This window comes from Centruroides sculpturatus, unplaced genomic scaffold (genome assembly GCF_000671375.1).
Source record: "Centruroides sculpturatus isolate CEXI.00-Female unplaced genomic scaffold, Cexi_2.0 scaffold280, whole genome shotgun sequence".
NCBI classification, from domain to species: Eukaryota; Metazoa; Arthropoda; class Arachnida; order Scorpiones; family Buthidae; genus Centruroides; species Centruroides sculpturatus.
The window spans coordinates 165,726-176,987 of record NW_019384675.1 but is presented as its reverse complement, the minus strand read 5'-3'; the positions used below and the strand labels follow the sequence as shown (position 1 = coordinate 176,987).

The 11,262-nt window shown below is 28.8% G+C and overlaps 1 protein-coding gene across 1 annotated transcript in view; it reads left to right on the top strand.

Annotated features, from left to right (window-relative positions):
- Positions 1-216: 216 nt before the first annotated feature.
- LOC111626829 (DDB1- and CUL4-associated factor 13-like) overlaps positions 217-11,262 on the top strand; it is a 26,210-nt gene continuing 15,164 nt past the window's right edge. The window contains exons 1-5 of the mRNA XM_023370348.1: positions 217-396; positions 2,835-3,037; positions 6,022-6,099; positions 9,228-9,383; positions 9,707-9,784. Of these exons, the coding sequence (XP_023226116.1) occupies positions 327-396; positions 2,835-3,037; positions 6,022-6,099; positions 9,228-9,383; positions 9,707-9,784 (585 nt within the window). The 5' untranslated portion in view covers positions 217-326. The remainder of the gene's footprint in view (positions 397-2,834; positions 3,038-6,021; positions 6,100-9,227; positions 9,384-9,706; positions 9,785-11,262) is intronic.

Genomic DNA, 11,262 nt, shown 5'->3' with positions numbered 1-11,262 from the left:
CCATAAACCACGATTGGAAAGGCCCACTTTAGTGTTCTCAACGCAGAAAAATTAAAAGAATGAAAAAGGAACAATTTTAAAAAGGTAATGAAATTCTAATTCAATATTATTTTAAAATAAATAAAACCAAGCATTTAAAAATAAATTGTTTTCATTCTTTTTTGTTATAAATAATTAATTAATTTATTTTTTTCTTCTTGTTGGCAACTTCACTTTTCTGTTGACGATTTTTGTGGCACCGCTAGAAACACGTGTGCTTTTACTGTTGTATGTATTAAATTGCTATGAGAAAATGTTTCGTAGATTTTAATATTTAACATAAAGATATGAAAGTTAAAGTAATCTCTCGTAATCCCGATGATTATATTCGAGAAACAAAAAAAGATATTCATAAAGGTAAGGAACGTGTTAAATGTAAAACATAAAAAATTTAAACTTGTTTTCAAATTAAAAATCTGGTTACGTCCGACGTTGGTGAATAGTTTGTTCCCAAATTATAGTACACTAATTAATATATTGATCTTAATTGAGTATACTGCAATTTAATATTAAGCTTCTGTCATTAGATTATTAAATATTTAGGTATGGAAAATATCTCAGCCATGTCTAGTAGTTGATTGGATTTCGGTTAAAGTGTATCTTGTTATATTTACTTTAGTAGCCAACATGGCGGCGCTTCTGTTAGGTTAGGAAACGTCTACTAAAAATATAGATTACCTATATTTTTAGACGTTTCCTTTCTTTTATTTTGTTCAAGAACTACCGTGAATCAATAACTACGTGGCATTAAACACGCGGCATCTCCCCTCCGGGAGGAGTCCTTTGGGAGTATGAACAGTCAGAAACACTGCCATTGGGTTTACCTAGGTACTGTATGCTTTAACCTGGATTTCTTACACAACTTGTACATTAATTAATAAAGGAGAAAAAATATTTTAATTGGTGGTAAAACTCACCATTACATGATTTCTAATAGCAGCTCACCATTACATGTTTTCTTTTAATTTTTTGTCAAATTTTAGATATGTATACTGTCATGGTGGCACTTCATACTAGTTATTTATGAGTCATTCTAAGTTAAGAGGTACTCACTGGTTAAGAGATGTGACCACAACATAAATGTTAGAAATTTAATCTAATTATGTAACATTTTTATTGAAACAACTAATTTGTGCATATTCGCAAGGTGGCCAGTCTATTTATTTATTTTATCTTGTTTTATGAATGACCAGGGGAGATACTCAATACAGGGGGGAGACTAGGTATACAGGGTAGGATACTTTATGAACAGGAGAGAGATTTTAACATTGCTTTATGAAAGAAAATAGACTTTTTTTTAAGAATCAACTTTATTTATTCATTTTATAATTATTAAATTATCAGACTGTTTATTTTCAAGCAGCCTGTTAATATCTTCATTCTGAGGAGGTGGTAGTAGCAGTGGGTCTTCATTATCCGAACTAGGAAGGGTTGAGGATTCATTACTTATGACTTGAAGTGCTAAAAGACATCTACGATTCTTTGCTTTTTCTCTCCACAATTTTCTAGCTTTTCGCTGTTTTTGGGGGGTCATTTGGTTCACAGTCTTAACAATTCCTTTTTCTTTCTTCTTTTGATACTTTTCACGTTCTTTAAGTTTTTGTAGTGCGTATTTGTCAGGGTCATTTTTTATGCATTGGTACCTTAATCTTTCTGCTACACGTTTTTTTTCTAGGCGTTCTTTATATGTCATTTTTTTTCTTGCTAACATTCTGTAAAAGACATATTATACCATAATTAAATGTATGAGATAGGCTAAAAGAGTAAAAATGTATATTGACTAAATTACGGAACAACGGTTTACGTGTTATCCATAAAAATACTCTGATCTGACGTTTTTATATCTCCCCTGGAATCTTAAAAGGCAGGGGAGATATGACAGGGGAGATAATTTTTCGTTAGAAAACTGAAATAATCGTAACAGTATTTATCGTACATAATTAACAAATAAATATGAGAATCTATGCACAAATAACAGTAAATATACAAATAAAATAAAGTTCTTAGATAAATAATCACAAAATAAAACTTACCAGGGGAGAGATCACTTCACTCTTTCACAACTGTACCCACAGAGTAACGTTACCGAAATCACTGACAAAATTGCTGCGTGGTTAGCTCGCTTGATGCTTGCTGCTAACTTCACGTCCAATGAAATGTGTTCAAGGTCACAATTTCCCGCGACAAAGTAAACAAACATCGTTTTTTGACAAATACAAAATGCCAGGGGACGAGACGCGAAAAATGCGGGACAAATTAGATGTAAATATTTTTTTATGAAAAAGAAATATTACGTAATTTTACTTGTTAGATTACAATAATTTACTTATCCTATTTTATTAAAATGAATGATTTTGATATTTTATTAGATTTCTATGTATTTAAAATTACTGATACACGAACAGAATCGGTTAGGGGACAGGCCAGGGGAGATATGTTTTTCATGTTTGAAGTACTATTGTGACTAAATTAAGTATATTTAAGTAATGAATTTAAGTGACCATAAAGAAGATAGTGAGTTTTGAGAGATAATAACATTACTTCAAACAAATTTTTGAAAAAAATGTGATTATTTCTCATGGACGTTGAAAGTACCTCTTAACTTAGAATGACCCAACTATATTATTCAACTTTTGTATGTATTTTTAGAAGGAAAATCAAGGATTGCCTATATATTTTATAAATACTGTAATATAATAATTATGTTTCTTTTATTTTAATATATTTATTTAAATATGTTTATAGATTATTATTATTATTATTATTTTATTTTTTTATTTTTTTTCATTTTTCAGTTCAAAGAAATTTTGATCCTTCTTTACATCCATTTGCAACACCAAGAGAATATGTCAGAGCACTTAATGCAGTAAAAATAGAAAAAATATTTGCTAAACCATTTCTAGGATCTTTAGATGGTCACAGAGATGGAATACAATGTTTAGCAAAAAATCCTTTATCATTATCCTCGTTGATTTCTGGATCTTGTGATGGAGAGGTAACTTAAATTAATAAAAGAGCAAATCAAATAATTAAATTTTGAATTAATTTTATGTTAACTAAATAAAAATGTAATACTTTCAAAAGTAAACAGTGTCTTAATCTTATATATACTTTAATACTTTTTAATATACATTACACGTATATAGGTGTGTGTGTGTTTGATTAAAAAATTTTTAATTTTTTAATTACAAATTTTATTTAATCAATTTTTTAGGTCAATCACATATAGAAAAAAATATGTGTTTTTGATTTATATGCAATGTCAGTTTTTGTTATTTTTAGTTTTATTATATATAATACTTTACATTTAATTGTTTGTTTAATTGTCCAACTGAATAAATAGTCAATAAGTTGCCAAGTGTTGATATATGTCACCTTAGTGTGTCTGCAAAGAAACAGCTTAATAACAACAACACGGTTTCATCAGAATCAAACTTTACATTTAAGTTTGATTTGATGAGATACAGCAGTGGAATGGGAAAACTGTCTTTGTGTAGGTATNAATATCTACGTCGCTCTTCAATTTTCGATACTGAAGAGAAAAAAAATTTTTCTGCATTACATGAAAAGCACCTACGAAGGAGAAGAAAATTTGCCGGGCCAACTGGAATTCCTTGTATTATGCTACTTAATAGGCGTTTTCGTCTTACTTTTGATTGTTTCTAATGTTCCAGCAATGCTTATGTTTCCAACAATCAAAAAATATGATGGAAGTATACTCGAAGCAACGATTTGTTCGATATACTTTTCGTTTCTTTACCTGCAATTCGTAGGACAGATATGTTCGGTCCTTCTTTTCTTTTCTATTCTTGCAATGTTCGTAGGAAAGAGACTTATAAAGTTATCTGAAGAATTAGAACTAATAATGACAACTTCCTCAGCACTGAAACACGAATTGCAAGACATCTGCGAAAAGCACACAGAGATTTGGGAGATGTTTGAAATGCTCAACAAGCAATGGGAAGTTCTTTCTGCTTTGATATACGCTCACTTCACATACGAAACGTGTTTTCTGTGCTTCGCTTTGCTGTTTTTCGATGTCAGCTTTTATATTCGAATTTATTTAACCGGACTTTCGATGGTATACTTAACGGGATGTCTTTCGGTTTCTTTTGGACTTTCTTACTTGACATCTCTGGTAAGAACGATTTTTTATTGTATTTCAGTTTTTATTTACAATATAGTAAATAATATGATATGTATTTTATACATTATTTTTTGCTAAACACTTTTTTGTAATAAACAAATTATAGAAAAAGTGAAATTATATTAATCATTAAGTATTTAATTTATGACAGATATATTCATTTTTTAGATTTACGATAATTTCGTTTCGATTGAAAGATTCTCGTCAAATTTTTTGTCAGTTGAATTTAAGTTCAAGGTATAGTTTGAAATTTCGTTCAAGTATAAGAAAAATGTACTTACAGGTTATACCTCGACTTACGTCGTTCCCGATTATACGTCGTTTGTCAAAAAAAGTATATGGAAAAAAAATCAAGTTTAAGTCATTTTATTCCACTTTACTTATGTCTGCCACAAATATTGAAGTCGTAATATCACTAGAAAAGCATTAAAATGTACATATTAAAATATGTACAATTACAATAAATGTTAATATAATCATCATAAATACTAGAGAATGAAGCACGAAAACATCTGTGACTGTGTGACAATCTTATTTAATGGTCTTTTAAGAGCTCAATATTGGTGTTTTCCATGATAGTTCTAATATCTACCATTTGGTGTCGTCGTCATCAGCACCACTCAATATTGGTAAATTTAACATAAATTAGTTTATTTTCTACTATTACAAAATAATTTTAATAACTGTATTTGTTATTTAACTTTACAAAATCATCTTACTTTATAATGTCTTAGAGCAAACCACATTCATAAATAAAGAGTCCGCGATGTACTGTAAACATTGCCAAATTGTAAACATGTACATTTACAAGTATGTACGTACATGTATTCATAAATTTAGATTACTTTTTTCTGTACTATATTAAAAACTGAAATTTATTTGTTTGTAAACTTAAAATAGATTCTTATTAACCATATATTATTTAAAATGCATTAATAAATAAAATACAGAACTGGGAATGGTTATTTGTGGTTTAGCCTAGTGACAAGTAAATTCGACTTAAGTCTCCTCTCCTGGAACAAATTACTGATGTAAGGTGAGGTATATCTGTATCTTGTTTTGTTAATATTAAAACATCAATTATTTAATAATTAAATACAAACCTCAACTCTTAAACAAGTTACAAGTCTATTGTATGCTGAAACAATTTTATCAATAACACTAGCATCAGTTTATTGCCAAAACATAACTGAAAAAATAAATGTATATTTCAGAGGGCTCTTGGATTATTTTTGGTTGAAAAGGGAGACAATATATTCAAGCACTTATTTTTATAAAAATTATAATACAATAGTCCCTTGTTACATTGCTCATTTGGATATATTGCACTTTTTTGTCTTCCAAATATAAAAATCCTTTAGCCAATAATTTTAAAAATATCAATTGCCATTGAATTTCTACTGGCATATAGTCATCAACCTTTAAACTATTATTGTATGAATTACAATCTATAAAAAAGCAAATCAGCATGGAGATTGAAAATAAACAAAATAGGTGGATAGATATATCAGAGGTATTGCTCCATTGGATATATCATTTATTTGGTTTGTCTTTCATGTGTGATATAATGACGGGTTACTATGTAATTTAAATATATTTTAATAAAATTACAATAATTTAAATGTAATGGAAAAATATATTATTATTAATTAAATCATCTTTTGCATGATTTGCCATATCATATGAATTCATATTATTTTTAATATGAATCTGAAAAATATTTTGATTAAAATTTCAAACAAGGAAAGACAACTAAAAGTACATTAAACACAAAAATGATAAATAAAAATATTTAAATATTTATTAAAATAACTTAATTTTTTGTTTTATTTTAGGTATCTGATGATAAAACAGTTAAGATTTGGAATGGTTCTTCTGATATTGATGCTCCTTTACACACTATTATTGGAAAAGTAAGTTTTAATATAATTTTCTTCAACATCATGACTGCATGTTTGAATAATGTTATAGATCTGTTTATTATTTGGTATTAATTAGTGATGTAACGAATATTCAGTTACTATTTGGTATTCGGCCTATTTTTCACTATTCGGCTGAATACCAAATATTTAGTCACTATTTGGCCAAATACCGAATACCTAAAAACAGGAGTAATAAATGACAGAAACACAGTAAATTAATCATTTTGGTATTTAGATTTAATGTTGTTGGTTTAGTGTTGTTTATTTATACCGTGTTTCCCCGAAAATAAGACATCCGCAGAAAATAAGACCTAGCACAGATTTTGCTGAATTGCGAAATATAAGACCTCCCCTGAAAGTAAGACCTAGCAAAGTTTTTTTTTTAGTCGTAACGGTCATCGACAGATGGTTGAAAGTGGCCGTTGGCTTTTTGAAAGTACAGCCACTGATTGGTCAGCAGACAATTATGCCACACGGCATGATTTGCATAAGACTATGGCTTGGGAATTACAGATTTGCATAACGTTACGGCTGGTGATGACTAATTGGTCGGCCGGGAATCACGCCACATGACATTTGCATAGTGCTACGGTTCAGTAAGCACTAATTGGTCATCGAGTCCGATGTTGACACTATAAAAAGGCGATAGTTCGACACACCGGATATACGTCACTCGTCTAAGTTCGACTTGGGCATTTTTTTGTTCAATAATAAATGTGAATTCTTCTTCCTGGAAAAAATAAGACATTCCCTCAAAATAAGACCTAGCGCATTTTTCAGAGCAAAAATTAATATAAGACACTGTCTTATTTTCGGGGAAACACAGTATTTATTTATAACATGCACAAAATAAAAAAGAAAATAATATTAGTCACACGTATTCACAATTTATAATTACAAAGATCAGCACACGTACACGCCTATCATTGGAGAATCCTCGCACATCTGAGGGTCTGACCCTGCCTATCCTTCTTTTTAAGCACTTGTCTTTGCTCTTCCCTTTCTCTTTCCTCTATCGCTCTAATCCATGTATGCCTATGCATACATCATAATACATGCTCACGATACTTTTGATTTGTCACTTTTCCATCGTAGAGTTCCCATTTTACAATTACATGACTCAGCCTGGTGATAATGGAGAAAATAGACAGATAGGACATCAGTATAAATCACAGTTATGATTTCACAGATTCGAGACAGCTTGGTAGCCCGAATGGCCCCAGGCTTTCGCCCATGCACGCTAAGTGACATGACAACAATTGTTTGGCATTGACGGCCGTGAATTTTGTGCCAATAAACTGCCTTGACTCGTTTGATTACATTATCAACTTAATTTCATATTTATTTTCACATTTTCACTTCGCGGTCCTTCTCTGTTCTTTTTCCATTATTTACACATGTAGGCCATTTCATTGTTATCCACATTTGATATCATCATTTATTACATACTTCCATGACACTCTTGTCTGTTCGCTACAACTGCCAAGAATTAAGGCGATTGGCGAAGCGTAATGACAGCGGGCCAATAGAGAGCAGGATCCTTGCCATAATGTGGTTTGCACGCCAATTTTCATATGTGCGTTAATCGAGCCAAATAGTTTGGTCGAATATTCGGCTATTCAGCCACGCTCCTGGCCAAATATTCGGTATTTGGCCTGAGGCCGAATATAATATTTGTTGCAACACTAGTATTAATATAAGATGTGCTTGACAATTTATTCCAGTTTTTTTATTGAAGTAATTTTATAAAATTAATGCAAAATTATGTGATATTTAGCACAGACTCAAAAAATGTATTTTAATTATAGATTTTTATTGCTAAAAAGTTAAATTTCTAACTTTAAAATGGACAAAGCTTGGTACCATTTTTAAGTGTAAAGTTCGCATATCTACTTCTTAAGACACTGAAACAATTCATTAATCTAGAAGTATTTTCAGCCTTTATTGAATACCATATTTTCACATATATTAGAGCATGGTCTTATAAATTCAGCACTATATTCTGCAAAATACCTAAAAAAATTCACATATACATGTTACTTTTCATTGTTATGGTAGTAAAGTTCTTTTCACTAGCATAAAAAATTTATCCCGAAAAAATGTGTTAAAAATGACAGTTTGAATATTATTTATAATTTACACAACATGATCATAGATAAAATTTTTCGATTATATAGTTCATTTCCGTGAGTAACCCTGCACGAATGGCCATTTTGTTCTGTGCATTTGACTAAAACAAACTCAAACAGTTTTTTTACACAAAGAAATTTCTTGCTTCAAAAAAATTATAAATTCTTAAAATAAAATAAAATAAAAATAAAAATGCCATTTGGTATTAAATATGTGAAACAAGTGTACAGAATAACCTACAGATTTGTTTCATTAATTAATTACTTGACGATATATTGACAAATGATTGCAAAAGGGTTAAATGAAATTGATGCTAACACACAACACAAAAACCAGGAATTTTCTCCCATTTTTTGACTTTTTTGGGTTCATAGGATCTCAAAACNATTTATCCCAAAAAAATGTGTTAAAAATGACAGTTTGAATATTATTTATAATTTACACAACATGATCATAGATAAAATTTTTCGATTATATAGTTCATTTCCATGAGTAACCCTGTACAAATGGCCATTTTGTTCTGTGCATTTGACTAAAACAAACTCAAACAGTTTTTTTACACAAAGAAATTTCTTGCTTCAAAAAAATTATAAATTCTTAAAATAAAATAAAATAAAAATAAAAATGCCATTTGGTATTAAATATGTGAAACAAGTGTACAGAATAACCTACAGATTTGTTTCATTAATTAATTACTTGACGATATATTGACAAATGATTGCAAAAGGGTTAAATGAAATTGATGCTAACACACAACACAAAAACCAGGAATTTTCTCCCATTTTTTGACTTTTTTGGGTTCATAGGATCTCAAAACATCAAGATTTGCAAAAATCCCAGAATGTCAAATTTGACATGATTACAATACTTTCCCAACATATAACATCCAGGAAAGTAAAACTAATTCAATAGAAGTTACTTTTTACTCTTATTATATTTTTGTATTTTTAAAGATATTAAAAATAGTTTTCACATTTTTTTTTATATAGAGAATAATGACAGGAATTGATCATCATAGAAAAAATAATCAGTTTGCTACATGTGGTGAAACTGTAGATCTCTGGGAAGAAACAAGATCAGAACCACTTAGATCTTATACATGGGGTGTAGATACTTTAAATTGTGTGAAATTTAATCCTATAGAGGTATATTCTTTTATTATTAAATAAATAAAATATTTATTTAACACTTAGTATAAATAAATAGACAAGAATACATATGGGCTTATCACACCAGTGAATGAGATTAATTCATAAATTCTTTAATGATTATTAACATCTTAATAAAATTATACAATAAACTATGGCTCTTTTAACATGTACATAATAAAGAACACTCAAGTGTCTGTTTATTTAGACTAAGTGTTAAATAGTATTAAAGGATAAAGCAATATATCGTTCCATTAAAATATTTATTCTTTATCTTTTAAATTAATTTAAAATATTTTTTATAATTTGTAATATTTTAGACAAATCTTTTAGGAAGTACTTGCAGTGATAGAAGCATTATTTTATATGATATTAGAGAAGTTGCTCCTGTGAGAAAAGTAAGTATGAAATCATTTTTAAAAACTGTTCTAGAATAGTTGATAAAAAAATTATATATTATTTTATAATTGAATTTATAATGGTTTTAATGTGATAAATATAATAAAACCTATGTTAAAATTTAACTTAAAAAATTTTAATTTCAAAATTAGAACTGAAATGGCAATGACCATCTTTTATAAGAAAAGAATTATCTGTAAAGAATTATAAATACCAAACAAACAGCCAGATTCTTTATCAAGATCTAAGGCTAAATAATTACTAAACAATTTGGCAGGAGGTATTAAATGTAACAATTGTCAGATTAGATATATTTATTGTACATATATGTATATTTTTTATATATATTTATAAAGAATATGCTTTCTGAGATCTGATAGTGAATAATTTGTACATTACATACATTACACTATATTTTGATTGTTTAGTTAAAAGAATTTATCAAATAAACTATTTATTTTAAAAGAAAAGAGTAAAAATATATGGCATTACATAGTGATTTAAATTTTTTGAAGGTATAAAAGTTATCTTCATATATAAACAACAACTCAACAAACTCGATTTTTGATTAAAGCCAGACAATCTGCTGAATTATCAGACTGTGATTAGGCTAAGTTAATAATTAGATATGAAGTAAATTATCTAGAGGTAGGTTGTCTATCTCTAGACAAATTACAAATTATCTTTTACAGATTATGCTGTACTTCAAAAAGTCAAATTTATATTGAAAAGATAATAACATGAAAATTGATGACAATAAATTTAAATGAATTCAAAAAATGGTTTCAGTAGTTTTATAATAAAGTGTAAAAGTGTGTGACTTCTCAAGAAAATGATTTTAAAAAGTATAAAGAATGTTTTTACTGTTTATTATTTAACTTATATATAACTAGCTTACCCGTCATGCATTGCTGCGATTTCAGAAGAAACGAAATTCAAGTAAACTTGTTATGATAAAATTCAATTTACATTTTATCATTTTTATTGAAACTTATTATTATTATTTATTTTTGTCAGAAAAACATTTCAAAGTGTCATTTCAATTCTATTTATTTATTGGAGTACTTGTGGATACACGATATTTTTTGTTTTTCCGTCTCGTGCGTACACGAATAAATCAGAAGGTTTTCCAATGCGTGAGCTGGCCACATACAGTTGTCCATGCGAGAAGCTTGGATTCTCCAAATTTAACCCACACACTCGCAGCAATTGTCAGAAGTGTGATATTTCCCATTTTTATATACAGGTAACCCCCGTATAACACGGCACTTCTATAGCACGGATTTGCTCTAACACGGTTCAAGAATTGGTACCATCCCCCGTATAACATGGTACTTTTATAGCATGGATTCACTCTGACACGGTTCGAGAATTGGGTAAAACCCTCGAACAACAGGAAATGTAATAAATTTTTACATACTTAAGTAATAATAGTTCACGAAAATTATTATTTTCGTGAACTATTAGTACTTAAGTA